This window comes from Ursus arctos, unplaced genomic scaffold (genome assembly GCF_023065955.2).
Source record: "Ursus arctos isolate Adak ecotype North America unplaced genomic scaffold, UrsArc2.0 scaffold_6, whole genome shotgun sequence".
NCBI lineage: Eukaryota > Metazoa > Chordata > Mammalia > Carnivora > Ursidae > Ursus > Ursus arctos.
Window position 1 is genome coordinate 59,419,028 of NW_026623078.1, and position 19,767 is coordinate 59,438,794.

At 41.9% G+C, this 19,767-nt stretch overlaps 1 protein-coding gene across 10 annotated transcripts in view; it reads right to left on the bottom strand.

The window, feature by feature from the left end:
- Positions 1–19,538, bottom strand: part of SYBU (syntabulin) — a 70,938-nt gene extending 51,400 nt beyond the window's left edge. The window contains exons 1-3 of one of the 10 annotated variants that reach the window (XM_048212450.2): positions 19,451–19,533; positions 18,989–19,069; positions 17,036–17,237 (exon numbers count right to left, since the gene is read on the bottom strand). In XM_048212450.2, coding sequence (XP_048068407.1) covers positions 17,036–17,237; positions 18,989–19,012 — 226 coding nt within the window. In that variant the 5' untranslated portion in view covers positions 19,013–19,069; positions 19,451–19,533. Of the gene's footprint in view, positions 1–17,035; positions 17,241–17,555; positions 18,832–18,988; positions 19,192–19,283; positions 19,309–19,450 lie in introns of those variants that run through there. The other 9 variants (XM_044382630.3, XM_057307713.1, XM_044382631.3 and 6 more) reach the window with 9 other exon arrangements.
- Between the last annotated feature and the right edge of the window lie 229 nt (positions 19,539–19,767).

Below are 19,767 nucleotides of genomic sequence, written 5' to 3' on the forward strand. Positions count from 1 at the left end.
GGCATTATCAAATTAGTAATTCTTAATGCATAGGATCTAGATAGAGTGCAGAAGAGTATAAAGAAGGAGAGAGAAAATAAACGGATAACGGTTTCTTATAACTGTAGTACCCAGAAAAAATAGTGAACAATCTGGCTTATTTCTTGTTGATCTTTTAATTATGCATATGGTTTACTTGCTCACTTGCTTTGTGCTTTGTTTCAACATATAGTATATTCAGTTTCATTACTCTGTTACTGAGCACTTTCCCCTGGAACTTGTTAGGCTATAAAGAAAGAAGCTATTAAACACTGACAGGAGCCAATACAAAAGGGCCCACATTGGCCAAAGATGGAATAATTTGAGCATCAGAAAGAACAAATAATTAATGCAACTGACTGATACCCATTGAATATACAAAAAAAAAAAAAAATCTGTGAGCTCATGGTCATCCAAAAAAATAAAACTATAGAAGGAAAGAAAGACCCTTTCTACCTAAAAGAATCCCAACCCCCTGGAAATTATTGGCAGCGACCCAAGGACCAATTCTTTGTATTTAAATTTGGCAATTAAAAGGAAAGAAAGAACTAGTATAAATCCTAATTGAAAAACCATTCCTATACAAACTATATTTCAGTATAACTGAAACCCCTCACTGATGTCACAAAGTTCTTCCATACAGAAGCATCTGGTTAATGAAAATAGATGGAGTAATAGAAACAGAAAGTTATTTTGTAATTACTTCTAATGAAATAATTGATTTAGATAACACACATAATGGATGAAACCATTAGACAATAGTCTGATAGAGAATTTACAGTGAAGGAATCAGGCCTTACCCATCTGCACCTATTCTCAGCATCACCAATGGTGGGATAACAGACATTAGGTACCTTCGGATGGGATGGCAGATGAAACACACAGCATTCCCCATGAAGTATTCTTGCCATAAAAATTTCCCCTGCATCTAACCAAGCTTTAGAGCTAATGTCCATCTTATAAAATATATGGAGAACAGAGAGTAATGAGTCAAATCAGGAGCTGGCAAGCTGCAAGCTGTAGGCAAATTCTGCTTGCTGCCCGCTTTTGTAAATAGAATGTTACTGGAACACAGCCACGCTGAATCCTTTAGATAGTGTCTACTGTGGCTTTCAAGCTACAATGGCAGAGTTGAATAATTGTGAGACAGATCATTTGGCTAGCAAAGTCATAAATATTTACTATTTTGTTTTTTACAGAAAAAGTTTCTTGGCCTCTGGATTAAATGCTATGAGGAAGCAAACAAACACCTTCAAGACAACGGGGGTTATTTCAATGTTCTCTATCATACCAAGGAATTATGTTAATTGTGTAGTAATGAAAATGGCACTATGATTATGTAAGAAAATGTCCAGTTTTTAAAGAAATGCAGGCTGAGGTGTGTAGGTAGACACAAAATGACATGATGTCTGGAGATTTGCTTTTTAAAATGTTTCAGCAAAGTAAAAAAAGAAAAAAGGAATAGATGTAGCAAATATGACAATATCTTGTCATTACTTAATCTGGACAAAGTAGATAAGCAGTATATGGGGATTCATTATAATATTCTGGTTTTGAGTATGTTTTAAAAAGGTTCAAAATGTTTTATTTAATTTCTCAAAAAACATTATTTTAAATGAGTTCTTATTTAAAATAGATATAAACATATCACTTAAAAATCAATTCCATCTTGTAGTGTTATTTAGGGTGTCTCCAATTTTGTCACTATTATTGAAATTGTTTTAATAACAAAATAAATCTTTGGGGGCACCTGGGTGGCTCAGTCAGTTAAGTGTCTGACTCTTGATTTCGGCTCAGGTCATGATCTCGGGGTCCCACATTGGACTCGCATGCATGGCGTGAAGCCTGCTTAAGATTCTCTCTTCCTCTCCCACTGCCCCTCCCCCCTGCTCACATGCATGTGAGCTCTCTCTCCCAAAAAATAAAAATAAAAAATAAAAAAATAAATCTTTGGTCAAATTTTTTATTATCTCATAGAATGTATATCCAAAGTGAAATTACTAAGCCTTCAAAAAAGTTTGGGACAACTTAAATTCTTATTATTGAATGAGAGTATCCCACTTACAAAAGTCCTGCCAATACTGAATACTATTTGTTTGCATTTTTGCCAAGTTAATAATAAAAAATGTATTTTTGATTTTTTAGTTTGTACATATTTAATTATCAGTGAGGCTTAATGTCTTTCATATGTTTGCTGGTCTTTTTTACTTATTCTATGAATTGTTAGTTTGACAACTTTTTTACTAAGATGTTAAGGATTTCTTATCGATCTGTAAGAAATCCTTTTACATGAAAAGCATTATAGTTCACTGAGTTTGTTATTAATTTTTAATTTATGTTTTGACATTTAAACCTTTTTCTATTTCTAGTTGTCAAATCTCTCCATATTTTCCTCTGTGATTTCTTCCAATGTTTTAATACTTAGACTATCCTTCACTCCAAAATCAATTAAATATTTACTTATACTTTCTTCTAGATATTTATAGTTTCACTCTTCATATAAATTTAATCCATCTCAGGCGCCTGGGTGGCTCAAATGGTTAAGCGTCTGCCTTTGGCTCAGGTCATGATCTCCAGATCCTGGAGATGGAGCCCCACATCAGGCTCCCAGCTCAGTAGGGAGTCTGTTTCTCCCTCTCCCTCTTGCCAGCTGCTCCCCCTGCTTGTGCTCTGTCTCTGTCTTTCCCTCTCTCAAATGAATAGACAAAATCTAAAAAAACATAAATAAATAAATTTAATCCATCTGGAATTCATTTTAAAATGCAGTGTGAGGTTAGATACTAACTTTATTATTATTTTTAAAAGGTTTAGGAAATCTATCCTTTCTACATTACTTTGCAATGCTTTTTTGATTAAAGTTTGAAAGTAATGAATAGTTTTTGCAAAGTCAATATATATATATGCTTTTGTATGTATATACACTTAAAATCCACATTTTAAAATATTAAGATTGTCCAAAGTGTGCATGTGTGTGTGTGTGTGTGTGTGTGTATCACATAATTTCTTGATATTGAACTGAAGTGCCTGCCAACCAGTGTCCTCAAACTTTTGGTGGCAATTATGATGACCACGTCTCTACTTCAACATCTTTGTACCAATTACATACAAGAATAAAACAAGGGGTTCTAAAGATTATAAATAAAATATTTCTTCAAAGTCCAAGAAACACTGCTAAAACTTCTGGTTCATTTTTGAATTTAGATCTCAGAGCTCATTTGTTTTCCAAAATGCTGAAATAAACAATTCCAGAAGACCTACTTAAAAATAACATCAGGCAGAAGAAAACGTGGTTTTGTGCCATAATGTCTTGAAACATTCAGTTATGGTTTGATGTTGTTCAATGTTCAGTTGCATAATTTGGAGGGCAAAATCACTGCTATTCTAAGGAAACATTACTTTAAACCATAGGGAAATCTAGTTGATTCTCATGAATAACCGAAGCATTGACAGACCACTTATTCAACCATTCAACAAATAATTAATTATCTACCATGTGCCAAACACTGGCATAGGTGTTCGTATTCTTCCTGCTTCAGATACTGACATTTCTCAAGACAGTCTGATGGAGACATAAAATGTCACAGCCTAAACTCATGGTTAATCTGAACCCTGTGAAATTCTTACAACAAACCATTCAAACGCACTGAAAGGATGCCTGTAAAATAAGAAAAGTGATATTTATTAAGTAGCTATCACATAGCACTAATTTTTAATATCTTATTTTATAGGTGGAACAACTGAGGCTCAGAGACGTTAAGGATTCCACAGTCACACAGCTACTAAGTAACTGACTCAAGATTCAAACTCAGGTTTGCCTGACTCTAAAGTCCTTGTTTTTTTTTCACCAATGCAAGCTCGTTTCTTTCTAAAATTTTCTACCTATGTTTGTTCCAAGAGGAAACAGCAGCAATTCTGGGAAGGCTCAAATTAAAAACAGACAAAGGAAGCTGTTAGAAAGAAGCCATCCCATAATAAACAGGCCACAAAAATTTGAGGCAAGAAATTCTAGCTGGTTCTAGTTTTCCAATATTCTTGCTTCAACACAGTAACCATATAATGCTTGCCATTTAGACAATTTTGCATTCTAGGTTTTGAACAGGAAAATTTGAACTTCTATTCCTTTACCTAATTTTAGCATCTTTTTGGAGTGAGAATTCACAAGTCTACAAGGCTCTACACTAATTCTGCTTCAGTATTATGCAATGTGACACTCCCCAATAGCCAAAGTTGAAGTGCAAGAATTCTATCTATCCATCCATCCATCCATCCATCCATCCATCCATTCATCCAACCATCCATTCTTTCCACAAATATTTACTGATTTCCTGTTAGGTGCCAGGTAGCCTTCTAGGTATTAGGGACGTTATGATGATCAAGACTCTCTAAGAGCCTTGTCCTGAAGTTTACATTCTGGTGGTGGAAAGAGACAGTTAATAAACAAGTAGAACAAGAAATCCATAGAGAAGATATGTGACTGTGATGTACTATTAATGAAACAAACTGGGTGATATTATATAGACTAGCTAGGTGGGGGGTGGGAAGGCACTTCATTAGACAGGGTGTCATGGTAGACCCTGAGGAGGTAATCTGAGCTGAGACCAAAAAATGAGAAGGAACTAATCACGGAAAAGGCAAGGAAAAGAACTTCAGGCAGAGTGAACAACAAGGAGTTTGGTGCATTGAGGAAACTGAAAGGAAGCTGGGAAGGCAGAGAGGGAGAGAAGACTGATGACGAGGTTGAGGGACATAGAAGCCCGATCACATGCAGGACCGTAGACCAGGAATCCTAAATTTATGTTAAGTGTGATGGAAGCCATAACGTGCATTAAGCAGATGACAACAATTTGGTTTGTGGAGAACAGACTGTAGTAGTGATAGGGTATCTGGCTAATATTTACTGAGTGCCTACTAAGTACCAGGCATGTTCTAGACACCTAACACAAGTCTTAACTAACAGAGTCTAATATCCCTTCAAGATGGGCACTAGTATCATCCTGCTTTGCAGAGGCATATAAAACCAGCACTAGCGATTATGCCACCTGCCCGGGGTTGCACTCAGTAAGTGGTAGAGCCATGGTAAGAATCCAAACAGCCTGACTCCAAAGCCTTCTTCTTAGCCACTATGCTGTGGTTTAGGAATGAACAAGCCAGAGCAAGTAAATGTGCAGAAGCCCCTGCCATCGTGGAAATCAGAGATGACAGTGGTTTGACTAGTTGGTAGCAGGGAAAATTTAAGAAAGTAGATGAATTTGGGATATATTTTGGAAAAATAATCCAAAGCATTTAACTCATGATATTGAAAAATAGGAAGAGATCAAGGATGGCTTGAGGTTTTTTTGCAACTGGTCCATGGTGGCCATTTCTGAGTTGGAGAAAATGGGTTTATGAGTGTGTAGGGGCTGAAGCCAAGAATTCTGTTTTTGAGGGGCACCTGCGCAGCTCAGTCAGTTAAGAGACTAACTCTTGACTTCAGCTCAGGTCCTGATCTCAGGGTGGTAAGACCAAGCCCTGCATCAGGCTCTGTACTGAGTGTGGAGTCTGTTTGAGATTCTCTCTCCCTCTTTCTCTCTCTCTCTGCCCCTCCCCCACCTCAAGCTGTCTCTCTAAAAAAAAAAAAAATCTGTTTTTGATATGTTAAATTTGAGGCACAAATTAACAATGACCTTGAAGATATCAAGTAGGTAGTTGGGTATGAGAGACTGAAGCTCAGGGGACAGGCTAAGAACATCACCAACCTAAAGCTGAGCAATTTAAAGATGGCCACCCTTGGGGAGGACAGGAGGAGAAGAGGGCAATGTGACACTACGGGGACAGGGAGAGTGGGGAGCCAGCTATGCGGTCCAAGGAGTGACTCCAGAGGTAGGAGGAACCTCAGAGTATTGGGACCGCAGAAGCTGAGGAGGAAAAATCCTTCCTAAGAGAAGGGGTTGTTCAATTGTGTTGAGTGCTGCTGGGAGGTCAAGGAAAATGAGGGCGGACAGGAGAAAGATCTGCCAGCATGGTCACCCACATGCTTAACAAGGGCAAATTATGGAGTTTTGCTGTGAAGAGAAGCAGAGAAACATGATGGCAGGCACAAGGAGATGAGGGGTCAAAAGCAGCTTATTTTCTTTTAAGGGGGTGTATACTCGAGCGATTGTATGTGTGAGCGGATGGAAACGGGCTGAGGAAGGAATGCAGATGAACCCCTTCCACCAAGACTTGTCACCTACATCTATAACGATGGAGAGGGAATAATTATTTAATGAATGTCTCCCTGGTTTCTTGGACACAAAATAATCATCTCACATGTAAACATTCCCGGGATTTCTGAGCTATTCTGGAGCTTCAAGTGCTCCCATACGTCATTCTGGTGCAGCCCTCAGCAGTAGAGGAAGACGAAGTGAAGGGAGGCAAGTCTCCATTTCTTCATAGGACTTGTGCTGTCTTGGAAACAAGGGCCTCTACTTGTTTTTGTTTTTTTTTTTTTTACCAAGCTTCAAGTTGTTTGATTTGTGTTAGCAGCCAGAGGGGAAGGAATTTGGAGAGGAAAACACCTTGGGCCAACTAGTGAATGTAGTGTGAGGAAAGAATCTCTGGGGGAGTTCTGGTGAGGGAGGAGCTGGTGTGGAAACTAGGGAGCAGGGTGGCTGTGTCACTGTCCCAAGACAGGTGTCCCTGGCAGGGACTGTGGGGAAGGAATCTATCCGGCAAGCTTCCATTTCTCCTGCTCTGTCCTTTGTAGGGTTATTATCTTTCCAAAATAGGCATGTTACTAATACATCTGACCTTCCTTCTCCTTAGCAATAGGAGTTTATCTGCAGCTTCCAAGCCACGCCTTCTTAAAGACATAGTTATTTATTTATTTTATTTATTTTTAGGTTCCTTTGTGGGAGAAGATGGGAGAGAGGGAGATGGGGAGATGGAAGGGGAGATGGAAGGATCAGAAGGAAAGCGGAGAGCGAGACAAAGACACAGACCAAGAAGCTATCTTGTAATCTCTTGAAAACTTTATAACAAGGACACTGCAAACCACTCCAAGGACACCTGAAGTACAGTTAGCTGTCTTGCAGCAATGTAAATATTTTTCCTTCTGTTCTGTTCTTCTCACATTGAGAATCTGAACATAGTGAGTCAAGAAGGCATAAGGGATACCAATGGAAGAAAGTGAAGGATAAAACAATACTCCCAGTTCCTGCAATTGTTACATTTGGGTTTTTTCTATTTGAAAAAAAAATTGTTTTAAAAAATAATTGTTTTAGGTAATACATGGATATCGTGGTATTTACTTTGTTTAAAAAAGGGAACAAAGAGAGAGAGAGATATGCTCATATAACAGTCTAATTCCAGTGATATTAATAAAATAAGATTCTGAATTTTATGAAATTTACCCCCACAGACAAAACATCCGTCTGCAGAAGAATGGCCGAATAAAGGACGGCCTTCCCCAGGGTGGAGTACGTGCCGTCATCACAATGAGTGAGGCGACTTCTCTGACAAGCAATGACACGTATGGGTACTGCCTGGATACGCATTCCTGGAGGGCAAGGGTTCCGTCACAATTGTCCATCACTCTAGAGCGGCTCCGGGATAGCGCCTTGCCCACAACAGATGTTCAGTAAGTAGTCACTTAACAAATCAACAGAAAGGATCACAGATCAACAAAGCATGATCTCACTTTGGCAAAAAGCAAAACAAAATAAAACCTGTAAATGTGATTACCTCCACTCAATGTGTTTGCACATTTTTATTACTTTTGAGTTTAAAAAGATACAATAATTAGCGTTAACAATAGAATCCTCACAAACACTTCAGAATAAATAGAAGGGTGGGTTAGGGTCCCCAGACTCAAGAATTCTAAGGGTTAGGTTAGTGTCTGTGAGGAAGGCTAACTGTAAGGGCACCCACACAAAAAGACGGAGTAAAGCCTGAGCCAGCCAGGAAAAAGGAGGAGCCCGAGGAAAACTCACACTGAGCAGGGAAAAGCCTGGAGGATGAGTTTCTGCAGGGAGGGGGGTGAGTGTGGATGAGCCCACGCGCTAAGCACTGGGATGCACTGGAAAGCTTGGTTTGGGTTCCCTAAAAAGAGAGAGCAGGCATTCAGACCTAGAAATACAGAGAACAAACTGGTGGTTGCAGAAGGGGAGGGGATGGGGCATGGGGAAAATGGGTGAAGGGGAGTGGAGCTATAGCCTTCCAGTTATAGAAAGAACAAGTCACGGGGGTAAAAGGTCCAGCACAGGGAATATAATCAATGGCACTGTTTCAGCATCACATGGTGACAGACGGTAGCTACGCTCTGAGCACAGCATAAGGTACAGAGTTGTTGAACTATGTTCTACGCCTGAAACTAATGTAACATGATATGTCAACTATACTCAAAAAAAAAAATTTAAAAAAAGAGAGCAGTCAGCCAGAGGAGTGTAACCCCAGGCAGTGGAGCCTGGGGCACTAAGACTGTCCAGCCCTGTGAGCAGCAGCTGGGACAGGTGTCTCTCTCCCCTCTGGCAGAAGAGGGGTGCGCTGTGTCTCTGAGCAGGAGGCAGCCAAGCTGAGCGGCAGGGGGGGTGTGGAGCAGTTGCTGTGCCTGGGGGCCAGCAAAGCCCCCTGCCAATCAGCAGCCTTGCATACCTGAGTGCGCCAGGTCTCCCCTGGGTCAGTGGGAGGAGACTGGCGCTTTCTCAAAAGCACCTCAGTAGGGTGGGGTGGTGGTTCGTGTCCAGTTGTAGTTCTGGGAAATGTGGGTGTGTGGCTTTGTGCTAACTTCCTTCTTGACTCCAAACCGGGCTGCTGGTTTTTCTCATGGCTTGCAAGTGCCAGTTTGTGAGTGGAGCATTTTCTGATTTTCCTAGCAAAGAGATCTCTCTTCTAGGTACCCACAGCCCTGGAGTCATGGTTCTCATACAGAGATTACTCTTTTTGACATTTAGAGAGGCTGAACTCTCAAGGACAGGAATGTTTCTCTCATTTAATAAGCCCATTAAGTTGAGTATTGGGTACTGTTCTAGTTGTTTTATTCTCCCAACTACTAAGACTCTCAATAAATTTTATTAAATGAATGAAAATACTTGTCCTGTTCTCATAATTATGCCTCCTACCAAATTTCAATGAATACTTATTAAGCAACTGCTATATGTCTGGTATAGTGCAGGGAACAATGCTGTCCCTGCCTTCATGGAGCTTACAGTCTACTGGGGATTCAGGTAACTAAATTTGAAATTTAAAAACCAGGTTGGTCATGTGATATGACAGAGGAAGCATCGAGGGGCACGTAACCTAGCTATGAAATATATCCTTCAGCTACCTACCCTGACCTGTAAATACACTTACCTATATTCACATCCAGCCTTTCTTTTCTTCCTATACACGTCTTTTTGGGTTCACCCCCAGTCTTGTAACGAAGTTAACACTTTTCTATTCTCTCTCAATCCCTCTCTCTCTCTCCCCCTCCATGTGTGTGTGTCTGTGTCTTTTTTTCTTATCTACTTCCCCTCAGCCTAAAAACTTTATCACAATACTCTTATCTTTACTATAAATGCTACACTTGTTTGTTTTTTTTTTTGGTGTATTTTTCAATGATTTATTAGTTGCATATAACACCCAATGCTTATCACATCACGTGCCCTCCTTAATGCCCATCGCCCAGTTACCCCAACCCTCCACCCACCTCCCTTTCCACAACCCTCAGCTTGTTTCCCAGAGTCAAGAGTCTCTAATGGTTTGGCTCCCTCTCTGATTTGTTCCCAGTTTTTCCTCCCTTTCCCTATGATCTTCTGCTCTATTTCTTATATTTCACATATGACTGAAACCATATAATTGTCTTTCTCTGATTGACTTATTTCACTTAGCATAATACCCTCCAGTTCCATCCATGTTGATGTAAATGGTAAGTATTCATCCTTTCTATTTCCTCTTTCCCACCCAAGTTTGTTTTATAAGGTTGTCTACACTCTATTTGTCACCTCCCATTCACGTCTCAGCATGATGCAGTTTGGATTCCCTCCCTCCGATTTTCTGGGATTGTTTCTGCCTAAGATCACCAATAACCTGGTGATTTCATCCTTGAACACCTTTTAGTGCACCCCTTCTTTAATCTTGCTGTGACATCAGAAGCTGTTGGCCACTTTCTTCTTGAAACTCTCCCGTTAGGATAAGAGACACTGTCACTCTTGACTCTCCTCCTTCTTCTCTGAACTCTTTCTTGGGTGCCTTGGTTTCCTTTTTCTGTCTACTCCTGCTTTATCTCAGAGGTCTAGCCTTGGGCCTCTAATCTTTCTCCATGCACTGCCCTCGGGTAATATTATCAACTCCCTGGACTTCAGCTACCAATATCTCTGACTTCTCTTCGGAGTTCCAGACCTTTCCCTTTATCTCAAATGCAACAAAGCTTAATCTGAGCTCGTTAACTTGCCGCAGTGTCCTTCTTCCCAGTCCTGCTGCTCCATTTGTGTTCATCCGGTGGAAATTTAGATACAACTTTTTCCTGCCCCTTCCACTTGCAATTGGTGACTAAGACCCATATGCTCTAGCCCTCAAATCCTCTCCCATATCATTTTACGGTCTTTAACTAGACTGCCACAATGGCCTTCAAACAGGCAGGCACCTTGCCATCATTCCTGCTTCCTTCCATCTACTGTCCAACACATAATCAGAAGGATTTTTCTAAATTCTAAATCTAGTCACAACTCTTTCTTGCTGAAAACCCTTCCATGACTCTGCAAGATCTTTAGGAATTGCAAAATGGCAGCCCATGAGCCACATTTGGCTATTTATACATGGTACTTAGCTAGCAGAATTAGTAAAAAACCTGAATTTTAAAAATATTGAATATTGTTAGAAGGAGCACATGCTGTCCAGTTCTGGAGTCCCCTCTATTGTCATCTATCCAAGTGGACTCACTCTCTACATTACTTGTCTAGTTTCTGTATAGATCCTTGATCTCATGGATCGGGGTTAGCACAACATATAAAACCTTTCCTGATGTGGCCTGGCCTACCTTGCTAATCTCGTTTCATGCTTTTAACTCAGGTCTATGATGCCAATGCTCATGTTTATCCACTACACCACACTAATTAATGTTACTTCTTTGAATGCTTGGGTTTATGAAATGTGAGAGGCCAAGGTTGATAATAAATGGAGCAATAAACTCAACTTACAAGGAAGAAGTGTGTGTAGAGTAGGCATAGATAAAAGGGACAGGGAAACCAAACAGGTGAGTAAAGGCTGTCATGTGGGAATCGCATCTAAAGGCGTGTTATCCCACTTATTTCTTGGCACCAGGCTTAAGACAGTAATTGATTTTTCAGTCTCTGTGTTTTATTCACTATCATGGCTATAGCACAATTCTGCTCCTCATCAGGCATTTAATAAATGTGTATTGGATACTACATTTTTGTGGAAGCTTACAAAAAAAGGTCAATGTCCTGTTACTCCCAGGCTACAGTTCCTCTTTTTCCTCTTTCCGTGAATCCACGGGGTCTTCACCAAGAGTGTACCCAGTATACCTGCTTTCAGTGTACCCCGAATCATCCTAATACCAAAGAAAGTAAGTGCAAAAGAGAAGTATGCTAGAGATGGTGGATCGAGAGAGACAGGATTATACAGGAAAATAACGGAAGAAAATACCTTTTCCTTCCCCTTTACTTGTCTACCACTTGGACACAGGTTACACCAATAATGTAGGTATAAAAAATATTAATGCTAAGACTAATGACATGGGAATTGTAAATACAGAGTGAGAAGCTATCATTTCCAGGCAATGTGGAGGCAATTTCCTTGCCCCATGCCATGAGTTTAAACAGCTTAGCTGGCCACTTCTATCATCTATGATCTCACTTCATCTTGTGATGCCACTGGGGCATACCCTTCACATCCCTCATCTCAAATTCCCAAACACACTTCATGAGGCACAAGAGTCATCTGGAAAGCCTATAAAATACAGATTCCTGGGTCCTCCCATTCTGGGATAATAGGTTAGGGTGGGGCCAAGGCATCTGCATTTTTAACAAGCTTTCCTGAGGATTCAAAAGTAGACAAACACCATTCGCTGAAATTGAGAAACAATCCAGATTGTTTTAGGACAATCTTAGTATGTTAGAACATAAAAGATTTTCACGTTAAATACCATAATCTGCTCTCGGGCCTGGTCCAATTCCATCATGATTATCATTTACTGTCCCCGCTGCTAAGTATTACTATTATTAAATGGCAAAAAATTTTGCTCTTGCCCTCTTAATTGCGGTCACCACACCCTCTAGGAAATACTGCCCATGTACCCTTCATTTGTAACCTATATCATTAGGGTACTTATTTCTGCGGCTGAGGCAGCTAAGCACCTGGAATATATATTACACAACAGTGCCTGGGTCCCCTACTCATTAAAAGGATACTAAAATCTTAGGGTCTTTGTTTTTTTCTTCACAGCAGGTTGGCAGTCATTCAATTATAGTGTAATTCGGTATTAACAGCTCACTTTAGCTGAAGCAGCTCATCTCCATTCTGATTATTATGTTCAAAGGTTTACTCTATCCAGATGCCAAGTTTCCTCAACTGGACAAAAGCAAAGTGGAAATATTTCTGTTTGGCAAGGCCTGGCAAATTTTTGGAGGTATTGTCATGTCGCAGCAGGGTACTAGTCAGGTTGTAATTTGCCTTAATTGTTCTTCCCACAAACAGCAATGATGAGTACCTCCAGGTCACTGGCACTGGAAGAAGGATTTCTTCCCAGCCACTGTAAAAACCAAAATACTTTCCACAAACACCTTACTCAGGATTCAACTGCAGAGAATCCTGGAACCTAACCAGTGAGTATATTGACCCGGTACATGTGTTTAATGCGTTAAGTCCCAAACTTGCCTATGTATTTGTGTGTGCACATTAACAACATGGAAATAACTCCGAGAAATCACTGGTCTCCCATAAAACCACCAGTGTTCTCTATACATAATTTGTTCCACCTGCCATGTTTACAAGGCACCCCAAGGAGAACTAGAGTAAAACCCGGCAATCCATCTGCCTCCCAGCTGCAAGGGGTAATTATTACCTCAACTAAGCACGGAGGAATGCCCAGCGTGCTGCTAACCATGTCAGGTGACTGACGGGGGTGATGACTGACTTATCCAGGTCCTGGGCTTTTCCAAGAGTGGCTGGAGTCATGGTAGGGTGACAAACAGAATTCACTACCATCAAAGAGAGGGGAGAAGAATGGACAGAGGACTAATTCAATGGGCCACACCCAGGACACAAATCACAAACATGGATTTTATCACTTCCCATGGCGTGTTAAAACAAGAAACAAGGGGGTACGGGGGTTGGGGGAAGGAAGATGTGGTGATGGTATTCTGAACCACCGGTCACAAAAACTGTTTAAAAAAAAAGTAGGGGGCACCTGGGTGGCTCAGTCATTTAAGTGTCCAACTTTCTGAATTCGGTTCAGGTCAAGATCTCAGGGTTTTGGGATGGAGCCCTGCAGTGGGCTCTGCGCTCGGTGGGGAGTCTGCTTCAGGTTCTCTCCTCCCTTGGCCCCTCCCCCTGCACACTCTCTGTCTCCCTCTCTCTAAATATAAATAAATAGATAAATCTTAAAAAAATAAATTAAAAGAGGGGACATGAAAGCATGCTTTGTTTCTACTGACTTACGATTAACTGTACTTCCTTATGTATTCTTCCTTTTTTTAAACTTTAGTTAATATTTACCAAGAATTTATAATATTTTACTTGCCATGCACACAGAATAGGTAGGGCCTGGCCTCCAATACCATATAAACTTAACTGTGCCCAATTAAGGTCCCAGTGACTAAGACTAAATACAAACTGTAAAGGATAGACTGTTTTATCGGGAGAATGATGTCCGATGAAATGCACAAAACACAGGCATATCTTCAAAGAAATTCTGTTAATGAGAAGCTATTAAAAGAAACGCTCTTTGGGGCTACACCCCAAATGAATTGCAAAAGGTCACACACAACTCCTTTCTCTGAAATGAGAGAGATACAACACGCAAATTAGCATATAGAATATCAAGTCATTAACTGTTCCTTGTCAGGACTCCCGGGGGGAAGATAAGGGAAAGGCAGTGGAGTGGGGGAAGGAATGCAGAGAGTAGGCAAAAATGGACAGGTCACTTTGAAAATACACGGTTCCTGGTCTTTTAATTTCACAGATCAGTAAAATTAAAAGAAAAACATAAGATAGATGTGGAGAACACACCAATGTGGAGTTGTCATTTGTTTTGCTCAAGCTTAACCACCATCCACCACCATGATTTTTGTTATAACATTATAAAATAATGATATGATATATGATATGATATAATAAATAATATAATATAATATAATATAATATAATATAATATAATATAATATAATATAATATATAAAGGATAGGAAAGCCAGACTCTCAAAATAAAGGATAATTCTTTATATAAGGTAAATTTAATTTCATGTAAAACCACATCCTTCTTTTTAAAACTGAGTTATCTTAGAACATATGATGCTCTTCACAATTAATGCCTTTGATACAAATTTGCGGAAAGAGTCTCTAGTTTGCAGTTGTGAAAACGTAATTTTCAAATTAAATTGCATTGTGTTCCTCCATGATTTCACGACCTGATTGTAAGACTCCCCCTAACTCTGCATGTCCCCTTTCGCATTAGTGAATGTGATGATTTATAAAGAACACAAGCTAATGCAGAATGATCACTCCAAGGCCATGAAGCTACAGCATATCTCTAAATTATTTTAGTTTAATCCTAGCAGAGGATGGCATTTTTAATGTTTCCATGTACCTTGGTCTCTAACTTAAATGCCATGATCAAACAGCCAACACATACTGTGGCCTCAGTGTTGAAGTGGCTGGATCAAAACCAGCTATTTCCCCCTGCTGGTTGGACATGTTGTACATTCTCTCCCTCCCTGCCTGCAGCTTTAATGCTCCCCATAATACCAAACCCATTTATTGCCCATCCACAGACTGACCTCCTAAAGCATCATTAACACACCCCCAAAGGGGGTTCCTGTCAATTTTAGTCACCGCAGCACTCAAAGCTGTCGTGGGGTCTATGGGGGCTCTGTAGAAAAAGAAGGTGAAGAAGGAAAGGCACCGACCCAAACCTTGGGGAAGTACCAACATGGAAAGATGACGCCCAGGAACAGAGGGAATGCTACCCAGAGACTGCATGCGAGGCTAAAGATGGAAAGACAGATTTACAGATGCCCATAATAAGATGCTTCTGCCACTCAATTCTCAGCTAGTTAATGGCAGAAGGATCAATATCTACTTTCGATTTTCATGTACAGCATTATGGCCTTAGTGGGAGACAGGTCCCCAGGAAAGGAGAGATCATCCAGGAACGGGTCTTGGAGAGAATGAGTCATAACCAAAATTAATAATTTTATTGGTTTGCCCAATACATTTTCTAAAATATATGTGGAGTTTTTCTTTTGTTTGACCATCTTTTTTTTTTTTTTTTTCCGAACACTACTCACCCTGAAGTCAGTCTCAGTCACAGAGAAAACGATTATGGAGAGCCAATATCAGGAATAAATGTGGAATGGAGTTATGTAAACAAAGCATGTCAGTTTGAAATGATATCCCCTGGGTTCATCCACACTCAAACAGAGTGATTCCTGAGCTCCAAATGGAGTTAAAGTAAACAGCACTGACTTCTGCAAACATGCTTTCAGGTTCTAGGTATCTTTGTGTTTTTTTCTTGCAAGAGTATCAAGCAACCATCAGTGGGTCTTGATTTTAAACTAGATTCACATAATCCAAATGGCAAGAAAGGAGCTTTAAAATATATTATTTTGATAGAATTTTTTTTTCAAGAATCAAGCAGAAAATCTGAGGCTTTACAGAGAAAAAAAAAATTGGCAGCATAGTATTTTTAATGTACAATTTATGCATGGGATAGAATTATTTCATGAAATTATATAAGAAATCCAAAGCTGTACTTAAAAGAACTCTGAAAAATATATTGACACTAAAAATAATGGAATATTGAATCCTGCAAAATTAGGGCATTAATCACAGCATCTTGGTTCACATGTCCCTCCGCGAACATATGTTAACCTTCAAATCACATTTTCCCTAAATAAGCCCTAAAAATTATCCACTATGAAACATTCTTTATTACTCACAAGACATTTCACCCAATTTTAAATTTTACCCAATTTTCTAATACTTCTCGAAGAATACAAGTCATTCCAAGTCGTGTGCCTTAATGGGTTGTAATTGGCTCTGTCGTTGATAATGGCGGCACCTTCAGAAGCTATGAAGAGATTTGTGCCTTTACCAAATGTGCTCACAACTTTAAGAAAACTTCCTTAATCGTGTGCCAAAATTGACATCCCTAGTTCATCTTTTTAAGAACCATCAGTATTAATCGCCTCTATAAGCCAGGCACTGTACTAGGAGTATCTTTAGGTCTCATTCAACGTTACAGCAACTGTACAAGGTAGGTGTTATCATCCCATTTTATGGATGTAACAACTGAGGCTTGAGGAGGTTAAGCCACTTCCCCAAGGTCATTCAGGTTGTAAATGGTGAAAAGGTCAGGGATTCCAGCTCAGGTCTGACAGATTACAAAGCCTGTGCTCTTTTCCTCTAAACTACAAGGTCAGGCTGGCCCTGGGATATAAACCTCCTAGATCCTGACCTCATTCATTAGGAGCTGTTTTGTCTTTGGAGATTCTATAATCAGAAGTACACAGGTTTATAAAGGCTGCTATTATAAAAATGCAAGCTAATACATTTCCCAGATTTAACAAAGGAATCGTTTTTCTAAACAGTCATAGAAACAAAAGTTAGATTTCATGGGGTAAATTATAAACCAGAATAACATATAAAAACAGGTGCAAATTTCCATTAGTGCTGAAACTGCTGTATTGAAGGTCAAAAGGGCCAAAAAGGTGCAACCTCAGACAATTCATCCTACTAACAGAAGCGTGGAACCAGGCTCTCAGGGGCACACCCCAGTCCATTCACAATGCACCAGCAGAGCACACACTTCGTGATTGTGTGGCTTCCATGGGTACAATACCTGAGCAGAAGCTGTTGCTGCTTATGGTCCTTGCTGAGCGCCCAGAGCTGCTGGCATTGAACTCTCTGCTCTCTTCCTCAGAGAAGGGAGACTCAGAGGCTGGGGACACTTTGTGCTGTTGCTGGGGCAGATGGGGCCGAAGAATCAAACGGGGAATTCGGCTTCGGGAAATCTCCTTCTCATGATGCTGCACTCTCTGCTCCTTCTCAAAATTGGACATTAAAAAGAAAACAAAAGGAAACTTGTTTCCCCCTCTTAACGCCTGTTTGTTCCTTCTGGGCTCAGTGTCTAAGAAATCACATTTCTGAATATTGAATCTTCACAGAGCAGTCCTTATCTCAGTTGCTTAAATGAACACCAAAACTCTGCCACTGAGCTAATCCTTTCAATCTACCGAAGAGCACATACACATACCTGAGCGTGGGTGTACACACACACACACACACACACACACACACACACACACTTCCACCCATTAGCAGGAAAGCCATTCCATTCACCCATGCAATTCCTAACTCACCTTCCCACTCTGGCTTTTTCTATCACATTCAAGCTTCTGCTTCTCTCAAAGCCTCTTTATTACTCACAGCACACTCTGGCTTATTACTTGATTTCCTCTAGACTTCCATTTTGCTTTCCCTGAATTAGCTGTGACAATCTGATTTCTGCTTTCCTATCTACTCAGAGTAGACCCCTATACCTGGAACAATTCTTTCCTGATAGATCATGCAGACTTATCTTTCAAATCCCTCCTCTTCCGGCCAGGATCTTAATTATTCATTAATATCCTGGTACACAAGGCTTGTTGCCAACAGAAAAGCAAACAAAAATCCAATACCCAGTAAGATGGCTCCACCTTTTACATCATGTTTAGCTTTTGTTTTCCTTATAGGACACCCAAGAGAAGAGAGTTTTCTCTCTCTCCTTAAGAACACAGCATTAAACACAGAGGGCGATGCCTTGGTTTTAAAAATTCATAAAAAGTAATATTTTGGCAAGGTTTTCCAATTTTTAAAGTGCTTCCCCAAACATTATCCCATTTGACCTTTACAACCCAGGCCATAGAGAAGACACTAACTTAAATCACTATTTACAGATGAGGAAACTGAGGCTAAAAGCTTAGGCAACAAGACATATCATCTAGAAGCAGAACGAGCCTTAAGTCGTGTTTTTCGGGGTCACCACTATCCTGTCTTGTTAAAATGGATTCCTAGGAGGAGCTCTTTGCAAAAAACTCACTGCTCCCTCCAACCTCTGCAACTGAAAAAGGCCTTTGGATTGGGTAACAAACACTATTTGGAAACATGACCTCCTGCCCATATCCACGAGGCTTACCAGGAAGGGTCGCTGCCAAAGTAAACACCCCCGGGAGGTCTGCACAGTACAGGAATTGAAGGGAAAGCCTCAGCCGCGGGGAACTCCTGAGGTCGTTCAGGCATCCACCCATCCAGGGCGAAAGCCGCACCCAGCCTCGGGATTTCTGCTGCACATCAGTCACCCAGCAGGTATCCCACGTCAGCCACTCTCGGCACACTGCAGACCCTGAACCAATGCTGGGTCGCTGACATGTAGGGGACCTTATTTCTCAGTCACCAGAACACCAAATCCTTTTTATTCACATCACACACCGGACATCATTTGAGAGCCAGATCCCAAATCCTCAATTTCAGGATATGGGATTAACCCTCCAAAGTCAATCTTTTAATCCTCATGTCAACCCCTCAAATCTTTTCCTCTAGTACCATCTTCCCATCTCCTGGGTCTCATCATCTGAGCAAATGCCCTCTGCCCTCCCAGCGTCCCCACCACCTCTTGTCCCCATTCCCCGCGACTCTGAACGCCACCCCTCCAGCCCTCACCTGGTTCGCCCATTGCCCCGCAGTGCCCACCTTCCCCCTTACTCCGGCGCCCGCGGACGCTGCCACCGGCGCCCGCACGACGTGCTCTCCTTACCTTGGTCTCTCGGAGGGGTCCCATAGCTCTGCTGCCCGCCAGGTCCCCGCGCCGCCGCTGCCGCCGTCCAGGAGGAGGCACCTGCGGGCACGGGAGCGAGGACACTGCGCTGAGCCGGCGCGGGCTGCGGGCGGCGGCTGCTGCGGGGCCGACAAGCCGCCGCCACCGCCACCGCCGCCGCTCTCTCGGCTCCGAGGGCGCGCCCGGCCGCCCCGCCCCGGCCGGACACGTGGTGCCGCCGCCGCTGCCCGCTGCCGCTCCCCGGGCGCCGCCGCCGCCCCGCCACCTCCCTCACCTGCCGGACCCCCGGGTGACTCGTCCGGCCCGCCCGCCCGGTCTCGCCGCTGGCACTTCCCCCTAGCGCCGCGCGCCCCTCCCTCTCCGCTGAGCCCGACCCCAGGGGGCAGGCAGGGGCTGCAAGCTCCTCCAGCCGGGAAGTGCCCGACCCCCTCTCTTTGGCACCTGGGGTCTGGTTTGAAGGGGATGCACGTCTGATGGGAGAGCGGAAAAAAGCTGCGACGTCACTCAGGGCCAAAATGGAGAAAGTTTTCCCCCGCGGCCCCTCCCTTCCATCCCTGCGGTTTTAAGTCAACATACGGCTCCCCACAATTACCTCGCCTGAGAGAGATGGGGCGGGTCCCCCTGCACCCGGACCCCAGCCAAGCCAATGCTGCAGGACTGACACAGCATCTCGTTCAGGGATCTCAACGGCCGATTCTCCTTCGGGGATTTGCATCAGAAGGACCAGGGAAAGAGCGATGAGGCCGCTTCCCAAGGGC